Source organism: Cupressus sempervirens, chromosome 4 (assembly GCF_028749045.1).
Source record: "Cupressus sempervirens isolate cs-2001-9-10 chromosome 4, ASM2874904v1, whole genome shotgun sequence".
NCBI lineage: Eukaryota > Viridiplantae > Streptophyta > Pinopsida > Cupressales > Cupressaceae > Cupressus > Cupressus sempervirens.
Window position 1 is genome coordinate 856991920 of NC_143121.1, and position 19733 is coordinate 857011652.

Sequence of the window (19733 nt, forward strand, 5' to 3'; positions counted from 1 at the left end):
TAGATAGTAGAGATTGGAGATGATAAGAGCAGCAGCAGCGAGTCCACTAAATCAAATGAAGCTGCATAGAGAACTCAAGAAGAAGAGAATGTCTCAGGTTCATTTCGGCTCCTCTCTCAAGATCCGAAGAACCCCTTCTCTGCAACAATAGTAGCAATCACTCTAGTAAAGAAGAAAATGTTTAGCATAGAGTCACTTGGAATGGCTTCTAAGGTGATTGGTACAGAGTCCTAGCTTGAAGACACCTTAGAAAGAAAAAGAAAGAGGAAAGATGAAAGAATTCCTACAAAGGATGTTGTGTCTCAAGCGGTACGCTCTGGATCAGCCATAGTAGAAGCCAAGAAGCAGAAAACTTTGTCCATACTTGGGTAGGATCTAGAAATCGGACATTTGACTATGGAGATTGCAAAACCAGATAAAGCAGGGCAGATGAAGGAGATGACTCCTGAAGACATCTCTTTGCATTCAATTGATCTTGGAGAGGCCAGACATGATACAAAAGTTGGCTTATGGAGATCAAGAAATGAGATAATAGAAGGTTAGTTAGAAAACCTCAAATTATCAAAGATTAAGATGAAAGCTAAGATAGAAAAACTCAAAAGATTCATCAGGCAGCTAGTTGTTCCATTGGCAACCATTACTGGTGTGCCTGCTACTAAAAATCCTACAGCAGAGGAAGTGCAAGCTTTCATCTCACAGCTCTAGAAAGATAGACATTTTGGTCAGATTGGGAAAGAATGGATTGATTAACTCAATGCAGATGGAGTTTCTCTGATTGATCAAATTGGGAATGTTATACTTTGTTTGGGGACTGAGAAAGATAATATCTTGTCTAATCAAAGCACTTTGACTACGGAGAAAGCAAGATGTGATGAGTGTATTTTTCTCCTAAAAATGATTATCTAAATGAAGGCAAAGGAGGCGGTTGAAGTAAAGATTTTGAAGAAAGGAATTGAACCCTTATTTGAATGGCTCTAGGGTATGCAATTCAAGCTAGAGATGATTCAAGAAGCTGAAAAAGGACTCAAGGAAACAGAAGATAAAGTGAAGAGAGCTCAAGATAGGGCATTTGAACTGATGAAAATATTACACACTGATCCACAAACTAGTGGTCAAGGGAGAGCGCTTATTGGAGTAGAGATAATGAAGAACAACTTCTCCATGTATTTAAGTAACCTGTCAGGAATGGCTTTAAGCGTTCAAAATAGAGTGACAGAGCTACAAACACTAGGTGGATGTATACATGTAGCTACTGAAGAAGTGACAGGACATCTAAATTCTATGAAAGAATTGGCTCGAGAACATTCCAAATGTCTCTTAAGATTCACTAATGTACATTTGCCTAGTCATGAGGAATTAGTTTCCATTATAGTTGTTGCTAAGGCATATATGGTGAAAGTTGAAAAGGGAAAGAAGTCTAAATGATTCAATGATGCCTCCTTTTCACTTTCTTTTACAGCTCCTACCAATTTTGTAAATTTTGTAATATGACAAACTGGCATCTTGCCATTTGTCTCCTCAGAAGATGAACCAATTAAAATTCCTATTGTAACGGTCATCTCTCAAAATCTATATGTTTGAAGTTGAAGGATTAATGAAGGGTCGGCAAAAATTTTGCTATGAAGTATTGTTTGTTGTAGAGACAATTGAATGGTATTTTATTTCAAATCATTTTCCATTCCAATAGGTATTGTGATTAGTTAGTATTTCCTTTCTGTATCGCAAAGAACTAAGGAAGAACAGAGTTTCATTTCCCTTGTTTTCCAGAATACAAATGAATGTAATAAGTAATGTTATAATTCATTTGAAGAAAGGATTCTGTTAGTTTTCCTTGATTCATCAGTTGTATTTCAGATTTGAGTTTGACTTAGTTTAGCATCAGCGGATTATGTGAATGGATTTATGGATTCATAAGATGTGTGGGTACATGAATCTGTTTCAATATTGAGAAGTTATTATCTGCCTGAGTTGGATTTAATTTAGCTCTAACTTGGTTATTCCTCTATTGTTCTCAAGTTAAGAACATACCACAAAGTAGTTTAGGAAGAAAACAAAATTCATTGCAAATTTATTTTTAGGGAGTTGTACCTATCAATTCAGAGGAAAGCTAAATTATTCACAAGAGGCTTTCCAACTATTTGTGATCAGATATTGTTCTTAATTGGGTAATAAAGAGTAATAATATAAAAGAACAATTTGTTTACCAACATAGTGTTAGAATTAGGATAAAAGTTTTAAGTTTATGGAATTGTTAGGGTCAATGTTGTATTTAGGATTATAATTTAGTATAATTTACGGGTTAATAATTAGGTCAATTGTTAAGGATTTAGGATGAGGGTTTATCATATAGGTTTATGATTTAGCTCAAGATTAGGGTTTAGGGTTTAGAATTTATAATCAGGTCTTAGAAATAAATTTTAAGATCAAGTTTTATCTTTAGGATCCATGGTTATGGTTAGGGTTAAGGTTTGTGTATGCATTTATAATGGTTTTTTAGTATTATGGTTGCAGTTAGGGTTAGGGTCAATATAAGGGATTAAAATTTATAAATATAGTTAGGATTCAAACTTATCAATTTTAGGATTATAGTTAGGTAAATGGCTTTAGGATTAGTTTTTGAAATAAGTTTAGAGTTAGGATGTACATCATGGTTAGGGCTAGGGATAGAGTTATCATAAGGGTTAGGGTTAGTGGTATTATTAGGATGAAGGTTATAATTATGGTTATTATAAGAATTATGATGAGGGTTAGGAGTAAGGGTATTTTCTAACTATGCGTCGGTTATGATTCAAATTGAGCTTTTGTTAGGATTCAAATTAAGGTATGGTTATCATGAATGTTAGGGTTGGGTTACAAGTTATGGTTATAGTTGAGATTATATTATAGTTAGGGTTAAAATAGAGATATGTTAGTTTAATTAATGTTATGATTTAAGGAAAATTAAGGTTAGAGTTAAGGTTAGCTTAGGATAAGGTGCAAATTAGAGGGAAAATCTTTGATTTATAGTTAGGGTTGAAGATAACTTTAAAGTTGAGAGTTTGGTTATGGTTAGAGTTAATTTATTGTTAGGATTTTATTATACTTTGGGGGGTATTAATAGAGTTCAGTTAGGGTAATAAATTATTTATATTACTCTTAGGATAATGTTGAGGTTTAGGTTTCAAGTTGGGTTACATATCATTTAAAACAAGGGTCATACTTCATGTATGTACATGTGTTTATGTATGCATGTATCTCAAATGTAATATTATAATTTAGGATTAGGGTCAACTTGCTTTAATTTTATGTAAGTTAGGCCTCAATTAGGTTTTGAAATAGGGTTTTAGTGTAAGGGTTATAATTAGGCTCAATTTTAGGGTAAGATTTAGGGTTATGACATTGTTAGGGTTTATACGAGTATAATTTAGCACTATTTAGTGGTTAATATTAAGGTCCATGGTTAAGAATTTAGGATAAGGGTTTAGCATATAATTTTATGATTTGGTTCAAGATTATGATTTAGGGTTTATCATTTATAATAAGGGTTTAGAAATTAAATTTTAAGATCAAGGTTAGGGTTAGGGTTTGGATAATGGTTAGGGTTAGGGTTTGGTTTGGTTAGGGTTTTGATAATGGTTAGGGTTAGGGTTTGGATAATTATTTTAGGGTTAGAGTTAGGATTATTGTTAGGGCTATGATTTAGGATTCAGACCACGATTAGGGTTAGGATCATGGTCGGAGGTTAGGACTACAAATTATTGTCTATCAATTAGGATTAGTATTAGGCTTTAGCATTTAGGATTTAAGGTTAAATAGTTATGATTAGGATTAGGGTATGGGTTTACATTTCTATTAGTATTATTTATAGGGTTAGGATATGGGTTGACATTGCTATTAGTATTATTTTTAGGGTTATGGTTTGTATCAAGGTTTAAATTTATGGATAGGATTATGATTAGGGCTTATAATTTAGGATAAGGGTTGGGGCTTATCATCTAGTATAAGGGTTTGCCATTTACGATTAGGGTTAGAATTATGGTTTAGTACTTAAAATTAGTTTATAGCTTTTAGAATTGGAGTTTAGCATTTAAATTTAACATTTTAGGATTAGTGTACAAAGATTAGGGTTTAGTATTTAGGGTCATGGTTTATTATTTATGATTTATGATTATGATTAGGGTTAGGTTATGTGTTTAAATCATTGTTAGAAGTATGGTTAGATGGTTAGGGTATGGATTTACATCTTTGTTAGAAGTATGGTTAGAGGGTTAGGATTTGTATTAGGGATAAGGTTTTGGATTATGGTTTTAACACGTAGTTTTAATATTTAAAATTAAAGTTAGGATCAAGTATTATGATTTACTATTTAATGTTGGGGTTTTATCATTTAGGTCTACATATCAAATTGAGATTTAGGAGTTATGGTTGAGCATCTAAGATTAGGCTTTTGCAGTTAGGATTATGACCAGGTTTAGTATTTAGGACTATTGTTTAGCATTGAGGTTTAAGAGTTAAAATTTAAGTATTTAGTATTTAGGCTTATGATTAAGATTTAAGTATACTTTACATTATGATTAGTATTATGGCTAGGGTTAGAGTTCAAGTATTAAGCTTAGTATTTGGAGTTACAATTAGGGCTATGGCTTAGCATTTAGTATTAGGGTTAGGGTTACTCACGTTACAATTGATTAAGGTTAGAGATTAGGATTATGATAAGATTTTACCTTAAATGTTTAGTAGTGCGTTTAAGATTATGGTTTTATTAGGTTTAGGAATTAGGATTGGGGTTTTAATTTAATGATTAGGATTACTGTTAGGGCTGAGTTTTACATATTGCACTCTGGCTATTTCTTTTTTAAAATTAAAAATATGAAATCATTTAAAACTTTATTGTAAAATTGATCTCAAATATTCATGTAATCTAACCCCTAACAAAAAAACTCAAACCCTAAACCTAAACTTCATTATTCTTATGAATTCAAATTAATTAAATCACATGAATCTTAAGTTCTATTTAATATTCTTTAGGTTCCTACTTTATATGTTTCTAAAACTATTTAATGTTGGGGTTTAGCATTTTGGTCTACGGTTCAAATTGAGATTTAGGAGTTGTGGTTGAGCATCTAAGATTAGGTGTTATAATTTATAATTAGGGTTTTTCAGTTAGGATTATGACCTAGTTTAATATTTAGGACTATTGTTTAGCATTGAGGTTTCAGAGTTAGAATTTAAGTATTTAGTATTTAGGCTTATGATTAAGATTTAAGTATACTTTACATTATGATTAGTATTATGGTTAGGGTTAGAGTTCAAGTATTAAGCTTAGTATTTGGAGTTACAATTAGGGTTATGACTTAGCAATTAGTATTAGGGTTAGGGTTACTCATGTTACAATTTTGATTAAGGTTAGAGTTTAGCATTATGATAAGATTTTACCTTGAATGTTTAGTAATGTGTTTAAAATTATGGTTTTATTAGGTTTAGGAATTAGGATTGGGGTTTAAATTTAGTGATTAGGATTACTATTAGGGCTGAGTTTTACATATTGCACTCTGGCTATTTCCTTTTTTAAAAATTAAAAATATGAAATCATCTAAAACTTTATTGTAAAATTGATCTCAAGTATTCACGTAATCTAACCCTTAACAACAAAACTCAAACCCTAAACCTAAACTTCATTATTCTTATAAACTCAAATTAATTAAATCACATGAATCTTAAGTTCTATTTCATATTCTTTGGGTTCCTACTTAATATGTTTCTTATCATACAAATATTTTAAAATGTCTAATATCCTTTAATTTAAGTTTAATGAAAAAATTTTAAAAACTGTTAAATTGAATTAATTCTTTAAAAAAAAATTCAACATTAAAATAAATTATTTTATTTTTAAAAATATAATTATTCTGTTGATCATAATGTATTACTATTATTTAATGAAAATTAAACTTGTATTTATACAAAGAACATATTTTTAGAGATAGAATATTTCTATATTTTAGTAGATATATTTAAAATCAAATCCTAATTGAAATTAGAACATTTCTATAATTTTTTAGATATATTTAATCTTTCTAAACTTTTATCATATGTATTTAATCAAAGGAAAAAAAATTTAGAAATAGAATATTTCTATATTTTAGTAGATATATTTAATCTTTCTAAACTTTTTTCAAATGTATACATAGCAATTCACATATAAATTCTAATTGTTTTGTAAATTTCTAATAACAATACTCAGAATTCTCAAGATCTGATACAATTGATAATACTAAATTAATTCATTTCTTGTGATTTACATGTAGCCCTATTAAATCCTCAGATTGCCTATCTTGGAGGGTGTGTTATTGGGTTTGGGATGCCTATTTTGGGGTTTTGTTTTTTATAATCTCCCACCCTGCATCATCATTGATCCTTCAAGATTTTGATTCCTTTGGGGTCAACAACTCTCTATTAGCCGATCTCTGTAGAATTTGAACTTCTTCTTGATCCAATGGTTGTCGAGCTTTCTCGCCCATCACTTATTTAGTTTTTGTGAAGAAGCCTTCCTGCATTTTAAGAATGGATGATCGATTCAGGATGTCTGATTGGATGTTGTTTGTACTTGCCCTCTTCTTCCTTGTTCATGGCTCTCGAGTTTCATAGTGTTGTTTGTATCCCATTGCTATTTCCAACAGTGCATATTTCTTTTTGTTGCCAGCAATTGTACTACAATATGGAGCAACAGCTGGTGTAATTCTTTTTTCTTACACCGGGCTCCTATTGTCTTTTTCGCCCTAAACTTTGGGTGCAATATAATAATATATGGACTTTGCTAACCATGATAAATTTGCTGATGTGATAACTATAGATTTACACAAAACATATAACTGAGATCATATCTCCAAAACTTTACCTTGTGAGTTAACTTGTAGTCTCCCTTACCCTGCCAGAGGCCTTGGCGAACAAAGCGATTGGAAGCAGAAATGTGGCCAAGGGTATCGAGCATAAGAGCAATGGCCAAATCCGCGACGTCATCAGTCAAGACATCAGGAGTGTAGACGACTGCAATGTTGCGTTGCCTACACTTGGCCAAATCCACCCTATCCAATCCAACGCTGGTAGTGCCCACAATCTCCAAATAAGGAAGAGCATCGATCATTTCTGCATTAATCTCGTCCTTCATGCCGCATACCACGCCTCTTATAGATTGAGATTGCTCTTTCAAAAACCCTTCTCGATTAGGAGCTTCAAACAGCTTAAATGTCGTGAATTTGCAGTCCAAGGATTCGATCAAGTAGGGCATCAAAAGATATGTGATAAGAACCCCCGCCTGCTCCAATTTTTGCTCACCCATTTTTCCTACTCCCTCTCTGCGAATCGGGTCCTTTGGGAGGAGCATGGTTTCGACGAAGTGACCAAAACTATATGAAAAAAAAAATTCAATCGGAAGATTTGAACGGTGAATAGGTATGCAAGCGTAGTTAAAAATTGTTCTATCTGGTTAGGCTTGCCTTTTTTATTGCTTTTTCCTTAGGACAGAGGAGCGAGAACCTGTGGACCCTGACTTGGTGGGTCCATGTGAAATGCCACACCGGCCTGAAAAAGTATTGTTTTGAAAACTAAAAACATTTCCTATTTTCCATTGATTTGTTCCATGTGCGTTTACTTTCATCGAAATGGCTATGCAGTCGACTGTCTGATTGTTAATTATAATTTCTTAATTTCCTTTTGTTGCCGGCAATTGTACTGCAATATGGAGTGACAGCTGGTGTAATGGAGCATCTAAGTGGCAGATGGTGTTTTGCAGTGCAATAGCTGGTGTAATTCCTTTTTCTTACATTTTAATATTCATTGGGCTCCTGTAGTGGAGGTCTGTTGCCATTGTAATGTTACCCTTCTGATGTAATAAAAGTATTAGTTTTTATTAACTCAATTGTTAACATAAAAAAGATCAAGTGAAATTATTTAAAAAGGTATAGAAATAGTAACTTCTTTCTTACAAAAGACAATGGAGTAAAAGAGGAAAAAAATGTAAGTGGTGTTTTTTGTTTGCTAATTATAATAAGAATAATTTTAAATATAAATTTTTTTAATTTTAATAATAAGAATAATTTTATTAAAAAATTATTAGTTTATTTAAAATTATTTTTAAGCTAATATTGTAAAATATTTAATATCTATGTTTTTAATGATACACAAACGAAATTTATAAAATGTTTTTGTTAATCTATTAAACACCTATTTCAAATTATTAATAATAGAATGTAATTATTTTAAATTTTAAATAAATAAATTGACTTATTTCAAATTATTTTTAAACTAACATAATTAAACATAACACTTAATAACTGTTTTTATTGATAAATATACATTTTAATAATTATATAGTTATCCATTATATATACTTATTTTTTTTAATACTAATTTTGACAATGTTTGTATTAAAATAATATATAATATAAATATTATGCATACATTTTTTGAATCTCTCACTATACAATATCTGTCAAAAGTGTAAAATAAAAACTAATGTAAAAAAATACTTGTGTAAAAAGAATATCTACTTAAGTACTGGTTGTGTACTCTAATAATTGTCAGATATATGGCAAAACGTACCATGCATGATGTTAGGGAGGGGCAGCATGGATGGGCATCTAGCTAGTTGAACGAACTGGTTGGATAGTTGTTGCCATAAGCATAGGGCAACAACTACCCAACTAGTTCTTTCGACATGGCTAGATGGCCATGCCCAATGCCATGCCATTGTATTGGTTACGTACTTTGACAAGATGTTTGCACAAACTGACAATCTACACGTACATATAGTTTTAAATTAAATAAAAATTTGAAATATTTATTAACCTTTTTTATAGGTAGAATTCATGAAGGGAAGTAAAATGAACATTTTGATTTTAGCATTTTTTATCCTACTTTTTAGACGGGAATAAATATTAAATGAGAAATGTTTTATAGTTTTTAAAATATGTGATTTTTTTTTTTAACATATGTTCTTTTTTTTTCCATGTAACAAAATAATATATTAATAAAAATAAACTTCAAATAAATATTTATAAGTTGACTTTTTATAATAAAAAAAATTATATTATAGTATGTCATTTCGTGATTTCTTATTACTAAATTATAGCTTTAAATGATTTTCAATTTTTTATATTTCTTTACAAATTTTAAAATAAATTATTTCAATTTATAATTTAGTTAAATAATACATTTATAAATTAATAGAACTTATTTTTTAACAGTAATTAGATATTTATTTTTGTTATATTATTCAATAATTTTTGAAAAAATATATTGTATGATAGATAACATCTCACATAAAGATAATTATTTTCTAGGGTAGAGATATAATTATGAAAGAACATGATAAGGCTTTCTTTAGTGGAGCTCAAAAATTCATAAATTATATATTAAAAAATAAGTAATCATTTGATTCAACTAAATATCTATCTTCATTATTTCCTTTTTTTTCCCAAGTGCACGAACCACCCTATTTTCTTCCCCTCTACATAAAATATTTTATGTCTTGTTTTCTTGGTTTAAATATTTGTTATTAAGGGAGATTTTAACATCATTTTGTTTTCCTAATTAGCCGATAGACTTTCCCATTGGAGTTCACTCCAACTGGAAATTGTCTCACACCAATAAACAACTATCCCAAAACAATTTTCAAATCATAGTTTTCTGATGAGTATTATTCACCCATCACAATCAAAAAATGTACAGTATGGACGAACATGCTAATTACCTATAAAGTTGATACTTTAGAAGGTTGTGACTCTATGCAATTATTCTTAAATGTCCTTTCAGCAAACATTCGACAACATCTATTGGAGACATCATGTGACTCATGTCCCTTCAACCCAAATCTTTTAGCCATAAAATCAAATCTTCATAAATCAAAATCAAAGAATGCTATATATGTGACGTCCCTTCAACCCAAATATTTTAGCCATAAAATCAAATCTTCCTAAATCAAAATCAAAATCTGCTATATATGTGAAAGCATGCAAATTGATGGGAGCTTCTAGCTTTGCGCAATATGGCAATATTAGATATTTGACTCATCAAGATAATGCAAAGCAGACAAAGGGCTTCGCCTTCTCCTCTCCCTTTCCCCACAAGGTCAAGAAAAAGAATGGAGACTATTACAATTGCTCAACTTCTGAGTTGCAGATCTCAGAGCTAGAGCTTTAATAGGTAAGATACTAAAATTTTTACCAAAAAAAGTTTACATTCGATATTGGGTAGGGAAAAATTGGGAAGGAGCAGTGGATTCTTTTTGTATTGGGAAGGGGTTTCTTTATTTCCCTTTTTGAAGATATAATTTCAAGGGATAGGGCTCGTGGGAAAAAAAGATTGATTTATAACTGGGAGAGGTCGTCTTTTTACGTAGATCTGGAGCCCAAACTTCATCTCTTCCCAATGTCTCTGCTCCTTCATCCCAGCTTGGAACTTGGTGGAAGTTGATCTCTCTAGCTACTCCAAAATTTAGGATATAGAGATCGATGCTATTTCTCAGGCCAAGAATATGCAGTCACTAAATATGGTGAAATAATAGCAAATTTTTGACTCGGGCTTGGTTTGCATAGCAATGAGTTGTGATTAACTATGTTATTTATCTATTAGAAGTTCACCCATAGAAACCAACAACATCCCTTGATCTCAAATCAAACTTTAAAGGAACCCTATCTGCTACACCACATCGACCATATTTGGCGAGGTTGGTTTGAAATGATAGACCTTTGATGACTGCCAATGTACTTTCTACAACTCCACAATATCCACTTATCTTTTGAAACTTTCACTTGGGTACTTGAATTTCTACAATAGATAATGTTCCCAACAAAAAAAACTAGAGCTGAAAATGAACACTCATATACCTACTAGCATAATAATTATTAATAAATTAATTACCATGGCACGAATAATTTTCTCTACTCTTCCTCTGTGTCAAGCTCCTATGAGTTTTACCCTACCTTACATTTGCATAAGTGACCTGAATGGAGAGTAAAGATTATAAGCTTGTGGTTATAGTGATTCCATTTATTCCTTCAACATTCCATCATTCCATTCTATCCCCCCTCCTCCACCAAATGGCTTTGAATTGTCAACCAAAGTTTCAGTGGACTTTAGACGAATTCCTTCACTCATACTAAAAGATGCCTCCATATTAAAGGGTTGATATTTTATCTGAAGCATCAGATAAACCATTACCATTTAATATAGTAATAACATCACCATCTACATCTATTTATCTCAAATTAAGGTCATCATATCCAAAATATTGAAAACAAATTCTTCCAACTGGTCCCAGATGAGCTCCCCCGAATCCCTTACCTTTTTTACGTTTCTTGTCATCTTTATGCTTCCAAATATGACATTCAAATTAATATGACATACTTGTCAAACACAACAGCTCAAGGCATTTTCATATTTTTAACACACAACTTATCAACATTATTGTAATGGCTAATCAATTTTTACAGACAATGTTGATATCATTAACATTCAGAAACAAACAAGAAGTTAGAATAATACAATGAATAAATAAAAATGATTCAGAGAAATGCCTTAGTACATTTAGTACATATAGGGGAATAGAATTCGCCTGTGTAGTACCCAGCTCCAGTTCACTCTGCCTATGTCCAAACATTCCCACCTTCATTCATGGCATGATATTAAGAAGACACCTCATTATACACGTGTGCCCTTGCATAGCATGATAAGGTAGACAAGACACATAGACTGCTTTGTCCTTGACATGCAAAAATGTTCAACTATAATTAAGGCACGCACCTGTTTATAAGCATCGACAAGCTACGTGGAATGTTGCATAGTCTAAGAAAAGTTGATAGTTCATATTAATATTATAATATCACAATATTGGAAAATTTTACAACATTCTTATTTCTTTAGCATCATCTAAGGAAAATATATGAAAAATTCAAGTATCCATTCAATTATAGAATACTGTTCAAGTAGTGAAAGGCCATTCAATTTATCTTAATTCATAATTCTTGTGTCTTGATGAATTTGCTTGCTTTATATACAAGAAAAAAATATGAGGAAAAATATAAAAGTGCTCGTAAGGGTAGTCAAATTATTTATGTTTGGCATTCAAGAAATATCTACTGAAACATGATTTTCTTCTTTTTTTCTTTGATACACGGTACTGAAACCTTAATTTTGATTGGTGGTCTTTTAACATTGAATACAAATGCCCAACTTGTTACATTTTCCTATTATTTCTTGGTACATTGCAATAGTTACATCCATCCCTCAAATTTCAAAGAGAAGACAAAATTAGATACAAATAATGACATGTAGTTATCTATCTGAAATTTTGCATCAACCTTTAAATGCTTCTATTCATGGAATACTTTGATTTAGCAAGACAATGTAGTTGAGAATTACAGATGTCTCCATCTATCTATTCATTCATTCATATGCCACTTTCTTTCATGATCGAACACCATGATGCTCTTCCCCATCAATAGCAGTAACTTTCATCCAAACATCAATAGATGAAACATAAGATCCAATAGATATTTATGATGAATGTTAATTAGGAACATAACTTATAAGTAGATCGCCACACTCTCAATTATTTGTGAATAATTAATGCTTTAGGATGTGGATTTTCAATTAAGATAAGTTCATTGTGTTGGCTCAAAATTTCTATAATTAATCTGCTCTTAAAAACCGTCAATGCCCAATTTCTTTGCTACACTATATGTTTGAAAAAGATGGTTTTATGGCAATGCATTTGTAGTCTTGTTGGATTTAGGAATGGATAATGATAGAAATCTTCTATTTTTGATGACACAAATTGATGATTGGCTCTTCTTCTACTGCATAGTTGTGATTTCCAAGTTTTCGGTTGCAGTAAACAAGTATTTCTTAATATTAATAGTTACTTATTGTTGAATTTGCGTCAGTGACGTTTGTCTTATGGTCAAGTAAGGTTAGGTTTTAGGACCAAATTATTCACAAACTTTCTTGTGCTTTCACTCTTACTATTTTTTTTGCTTTGAGCATATTGATTAAATTTATTATAGGACTAGGTTTTGTCTTTCAGAAATCACTAATCAAATGATTTCTAGAGTTTCTACAAAAGGCGAGTAGGAACATCTTTTTTATTTTGATGCATGGAATGATTGGCTAGATTTGTGTAAAGAATTTGGCTAAATCTTTAGTAAGTCAATATTTGGTTCATTAATTAGTATTTTGTTAGTGGAGGACTTTATTTTTATTTTGTTGTTTTCTATTAATGTTATGTAGTTGCGAGGGAGATAAATTACTACTAAATATGATTGACTCAGCTTCGTGATTTAATTTGGCACCTTAAGTGTGATGTCTGACATTGTGAATGTCATGTAATTGTGTTGTGTGGTTGTTGACTTGGCATCCATACTTCTATCTAGTTGTTTGCACCATTGGCTAATGAATCATGCTTTAGTTATGCTCACTGTTGTCTTCTCTCTGAGATTGTTGGTTCTCCATATAATGTTATTGCTACATATGCTATTGCTACTAGGCGTTATCAGTAACCATGGCTTCTTGGCAGCTTGGAGCATCTGTTTTATATTTGTCATATCGATCAATATTATTGCTCATGCTTGATGATTATTACGGTGGTCATTCTGAAAGCCTTTTACAGTTATGAACGCTTTCTAAGTAGCATTTATTCCATGTTTATTGTTTAGAGTGTTTATCTTGCTTATTCGATTCATGCCATGTGGAGTGTTGAGGTAGCGCCTCTTTAGAAGATCATTTTTGTATTCATCTTTTCATTTTTTATGACAAGCTAAGTGTATGAGCTGAAAGTTTTTCGGATGTGTATTTTTTGAGATAAAAACTGTATATGCATGGTTTCTTTCTGAGTACGATACATTCTTGACTTTATTTTGGCTCTGATCATTATTGCTATTTAGGGCAACACAATAAGATCTATTATGTATGCAAGAGTTAACAAGTGTCATACGATGGCTTTGTACTTAGCCGTTAGCCGTTAGTTTTAGTAGAAATTCATCTTCCATTTAATAAATTTATTATATTATAGAGAATATTTAAATTAATAAAAACATTATATAGTATTTTTATAATAATAATAATATATAATAGTATTACTTAATAGATTGTATAATACAAATATATATAATATTTTTAATTGAATGAAATAAATTAATTTGTAAATTATAATATAAAAAAATTAATATTTAAAATATTTACAATTATTAAAGTATCATGTTTTACAATCCGAGTTAAAATAATCTAAATTATATTATTAAAAATATAATTCTTAAAAATTATCATTCCATGAAATCCAGTCCATATAAGAGTTTAAATGATTCATCCAATCAAATCATAGAAAAGTATTTTGTAGGAATTATTAAGTTAAGAATCTTACATCTAACTATGCACAATGTATTGATCTTATAATTAAATTTAAAAATGATAAATTCAAACTACTTTAAAGTGAAACTTTTAATCACGATTTAACACATGAAATGCAAAAAGTATCACTACAGTACTTGGCCTATCCGCAAGTAATAACAAGTGGTTATTTCAAAGTGACCTAGCAAACATAGTTCCTATTGCCCCGTTACCAGGTTGTTTTAACAACCAAAAATTTTATTGCAATTGATAATGTACTTTTGTACAAATGTCCCAATAATTGTGGGCTATTGATACCGATAAACTTGCAAAATTGATCTAATTGCTAACTTTTCCCCAATAAATAGACAACTGTTGGCTCACAGATAATAAGCATTTAATAATTAGAAACAATCATGCTCTTCCCTTATCATATTTAATTTCTTAACTAGGTTCATGAATGATATTTGTAATTGTAATGTGTGTGATTTGATATAAAGAAAAAGCATCAACAATTATTGTAGTTAACTTTGGATACCTTAAGTTTCAAAATACTACAGTAGTTCTAATTGATTATTTTCATGCCTAGTATTTAATTAAATGAACATAATGCAACACTAATACAAACCGTCAATTAATTTTCCAAATTCCATATCTAACAAAAATAGCAGAATGAATATAAACCTTCAATTAATTTTCCGAATTCTATATCTAACAAAAATAGCAAATTGATTTAAATGGTAGATAGCTATGGTAGTTCATATCTTCGATGAATAAAATACATTTGATATCTCCTTTGCATAATAGGACCTCAACTTCTCTGTCTTTATTCTATATAAGCAAATTTAATTCTATGCTATCAATTTGAAATCTTTCTTCTAATTTTACATCTCTTCAATTTTTCTTTTCAAATAAAATCTATCGGCGTACCCTTGCACTTTTTTTTGACTTGTTGTGGAAATTATCTCCTACTTATCAATTGATGAGCTTAAGGGGCTTTCTAATGAATGGTTCATAAGGCACAACACTTGGTGAAGGTTTTGCAAATGGGGTTGCAAGCTTTGGGTTTAACCATGGAGGAAACTCCGTAGTTAAGCGCGCTCAGGTTGGAGTAGTACTGGGATGGGTGACCTCCCAAGAAGTCTCGGTGCTTCACCTCGTGAACATCACCTAGATCTAATGAGTGCTAAGTGTTCCATTTATTCTCATGAGAGATAGATTCATGTTGAATCACTACTCATGAAATTTTCAAAATGATTATTAGAATAATCCACTATACCCTTTTGTACTTGTTCTTAAGCTGCACTGCTGTCTTTTACGAGAATGTGAAATTTCGTAACGTCCACCCGTGTTGGTTTTCCCGTTTAGTGGAACTTTGGAAGATTTGTCGCCATCTTCAAAATTCTGATTGTTTCTTCAACCCAAAATAAAGAGCAATAAATTAAAAATTAATAAAAATGTCAGGGTCACTAGCTAGAAGAGCAAAAGCCGGTCAAATCTAGAAAATGATAAAATGTTCCAGCATCGAACACATTCATTCATTTTTTAACCTTTCCAAAGGAAGCTTTTTAGTGTAGGTATGTCTGTTGTCGTTGTTTTTGTCCGGTCAAATCACAGGTAGATACTTGCTCATAATTGAGGATTAGCCTTCCCACATAATCTTGTTTTGAAATATAATTAAATCAAACTACAATCATAAATATATATATATATATATATATATATATATATATATCATCTCTGGTCAGTGTAAAACAGCCGGCAAACGCTATAAAATACAACAATTTTGTGCTTGTGACGGATAAGGGAGCCCCCCAATACAAATCGCTTCAGAAGTGCAATATATTTGGGCGCATGAATTCAGCCTGCAGAAATCTGAGTCGACCGATGAAAACTTGGGGCGGCAAATCCACTTTTAATATTATTTTTAAAACTTCGAAACCACCGCCGCTAAAAAAATTTCAACGCGTTCCAACTCACATGTACAAGTCTGCAAAGCACGATCGAGATTCGAAATTACGAGGGAACATAATAAAGCCATTTGATCCAAAAAGAACTAATTCCAGACATGGCAAGTGCAGATTTTTATTAGTTTAATATATTTTGGGACACTGAATTTTGCTCACGTCGAATCGTGTTCCGTGTTCCTCTGTATTACACCTGGAAGCTTTGTTTCTATCTTTAAATTAAAAGAGTACAAAGCTGATGAATATTTTAAGCCCTTAATGATATGCCACTGGGTCGTAATTTTGAATTTTAACAGTCTCGTGGGGCGGGAGCAGCATCTCCGCCAAAAGGATTTTCAAATTTGAAAGATTCATATTGTTGGGTGATGTGACGCGCTCCCTGCTCACAGGTGGTTAATTATGTGGTGTTTCATGTTTACTAACAGTCATGATTTTTGGTGCAATGGCAAATGGGCCCTACAATTGGTATCGGCGTTTGGTTTTGGCCTGGTCATGGGTTCAAATCTCTCCGGTGCCTTTCCGCAGGTGGTTAATTATGTAGTGTTTTAAAATAAAGAAAATTTTGGTTTTGGCCTGGTCATGGGTTCAAATCTCTCCGGTGCCTTTCCGCAGGTGGTTAATTATGTAGTGTTTTAAAATAAAGAAAATTGACTAAATTATCCTGTTTATTGTATTGTATTGCATTATTCTGATGATTCAAAATTTTGACACAATTGAAAATAAAAAATATTAAAATAAATAAACAAAATTGACTAACTTTTTCTAAACTCAATTTCTATTCAAACTTTGAAGATAATTGTTCTCTCATAAATTAAAAAGTGAATGCCATTATAAGCAAGAGCTTGTCAAACCTAGAAAATGCCAAAATCATTCGACACCATCTCATCGTTTGGTGGATAAAAGGAACTGGCCAGATGTTTCGTTTAGGTTTTCAGTTTTTCACTGGCTAGATGTTTCACTTATTGTCAAATTAAGAGTGCGGATAGCTAATAATAATTTTAGACATGAGACAAAACGTAGACGTGTCATCCCTCTGATGAGAGCTTTCTTAATGACATCAAACGGCATAAATGATTCTCGTTATGAAAGTGAACGCAGTCCTGGAAAAGCATGGCTCGCTGACAGTCTGAAACAGCTAATAAACACAATAATTTTGGGCTTCCGACAACGTTATCAGTGCCCATCTTTTCAAAGAGTCTGTAGAAATTCGACTCGACCGGCTAAAACTCGAGAAGGCAGTTTCACCTTTATTCTCATTCAACGAATGCGAACCCCCCGCCTAATGCAAATTCAGCGCCGATCTATGTAAACAGAAAACGCGTTCCAACTCATCCATAGAACGCACATATGATCAACTTTAATGCCACTCCTTACACAAGCTTTCCTGCATATATAGGGGACAGATTTCTCTACTGCCATTGCAATTACTTTGCTCATCTAGTGTATTGAAAACTTGGTAGTGGCGCGTCTTCACTTCATTTAATGATGGAACTCATGTTACCATGTTTCCTCCTGATAAGCCTGGCACTCTATTCCTCCCACCTTGTTTCTGCAGGTTTTCACGAGCAGTTTGACATCACATGGGGAGATGATCGAGCTAAGATACTCGACAATGGCAAAATGCTCAATGTTTCTCTCGACCAGACCTCAGGTATTTATTATCATACACATTTTAAACTTTACTTCCTGCATATATGAGTAATGCTGATCTAGTTTTCCTCTCTAATTTCAACACTCAGGTTCTGGGTTCCAATCAAAGAGAGAATTTCTATATGGCAAAATCGATATGCGCATAAAGTTGGTGGCGGGTAACTCGGCAGGCACTGTTACTGCATATTATGTGAGTCTTGTATATTATAGAGCTTAAATTTGTTGCACGGTAGTTTTGGTTATTAATATTTGGTAGTGGTCGTTAAGAAACGGGGGCTTATAGAATATTTTGCTGCAGCTATCCTCACAAGGGGACACGCACGACGAAATAGACTTTGAGTTCCTTGGAAATTTGTCTGGAGAGCCCTACATTATGCATACTAATGTTTATACACAAGGCAGAGGCAATCGCGAGCAGCAATTCTACCTCTGGTTCGACCCCACTGCAGATTTCCACAAATATTCTGTGACATGGAACCCGCATCAGATTGTGTATGTAGTCACAATAGCTCTAGTTGACCCTTGTAAACATCCACATGATTATAATTCTTAAATGACTGTTATATTCATTTCTCATACTGTGCAGGTTTTCTGTGGATGGAACGCCGGTGAGAGTGTTCAAGAACAGCGAGGATTTGGGAGTGGCATATCCGAAGAATCAAGCGATGAGAATATATTCGAGCCTCTGGAACGCCGACGAGTGGGCGACCAGAGGCGGTGCGGTGAAGATCGACTGGAGCAAAGCACCATTTGTGGCGTCTTACCGAAATTTTAATGCTCGGACGTGTAGTAATTCTTCTGATTGCTATAAAAATTCTTGGCATAGTGAAGCAGCAATGGATTTGAATAACCAACAGAAACTTGAATGGGTGCGCAAGAACTACATGATCTATCATTACTGCTCCGACTACAAAAGGTTTCCACAAGGCCTTCCTGCTGAATGCACTGACTTATAGGCTTCTATATAATTCCAAATACGAATGCCCCGACCACAGAACACACAAGATTCTGCCAATTCTTTATTACTGTATCTTTCCAATTCTTTCATTCTTTCGAAAGCAATAAGCCTATATGAGGCCCTGATTGTCTTGTAAAATTTTCATCTCCCATCGAATGTTTTCTATTTAATTTCACATTTACAAAGTTACACAGAGCTAATGGTTGTAATATGGTGTTGTATGATTTTTCCATTTTTCATTTTTTAGAGATGATACAATTAGGGGAAGCCCTTAAGTATTCCTATGATACAATTAGGGGAAGCTCACAAGTATTCTTACATCTAAACTTTGTGTAACTATGTAAAATCTAGACTATATGTTTTTGAAATTAGAAGTAGTAAAAAAAGGGGCTGACTCAGAAAACAAAATGGTGCAGAACAACTACAAGTCAAAAAAACCCCACACTAGAGTGTCCCAAAATCTAACCATCATAAGGTAAGTACAAGCAGTCTTAAACATAATATATACATAGCCCATATTAAAAGGGAGTCCAAAGAAGTGCCATGAATAGAGCTCACATGGGTCGAGTGCCAAAATATGGAGCATAACAAAAACTAAGACTAAAACAAGAAGGAGAGCTAAATCTCTGTGTTATTCTCTTTCTATTCTGACTTATCCAACAACAACTACAACCAATCATCTGTGAGAAACCTATAGAGAGAGCTTGTGGTGTCCACCTTTGCCACAACAATAAGGTCTTCCTTCTTAGCATGCAGAAGGTGAAGTGTCGACTCCACCAAGTGAATAACCCTAACCACAA

The 19733-nt window shown here is 32.3% G+C and overlaps 1 protein-coding gene and 1 pseudogene across 1 annotated transcript; one reads left to right on the plus strand and one right to left on the minus strand.

The window, feature by feature from the left end:
• Nucleotides 1-46: 46 nt before the first annotated feature.
• On the minus strand, nucleotides 47-7315 carry LOC149564110 (glyoxylate/hydroxypyruvate/pyruvate reductase 2KGR pseudogene; annotated as a pseudogene).
• Nucleotides 7316-17469: 10154 nt separating this feature from the next.
• On the plus strand, nucleotides 17470-19128 carry LOC149564111 (xyloglucan endotransglucosylase protein 1-like). The gene is made up of 4 exons (XM_089827180.1): nucleotides 17470-17976; nucleotides 18065-18165; nucleotides 18274-18467; nucleotides 18562-19128. Exons 1-4 carry the CDS (start codon nucleotides 17808-17810, stop codon nucleotides 18929-18931), a joined length of 834 nt encoding a protein of 277 aa, XP_089683306.1. The 5' UTR covers nucleotides 17470-17807; the 3' UTR covers nucleotides 18932-19128.
• The last annotated feature ends 605 nt before the right edge of the window (nucleotides 19129-19733 follow it).

Excerpts from the sequence above, each read along its gene's own strand:
- LOC149564111 (XM_089827180.1), top strand. The coding sequence starts at position 17,808 with ATGATGGAACTCATGTTACCATGTTTCCTCCTGATAAGCCTGGCACTC. Across the intron at positions 17,977-18,064 it reads TTCTCTCGACCAGACCTCAG|GTTCTGGGTTCCAATCAAAG; the intron begins GTATTTATTATC and ends TTCAACACTCAG. Across the intron at positions 18,468-18,561 it reads TGGAACCCGCATCAGATTGT|GTTTTCTGTGGATGGAACGC; the intron begins GTATGTAGTCAC and ends CATACTGTGCAG.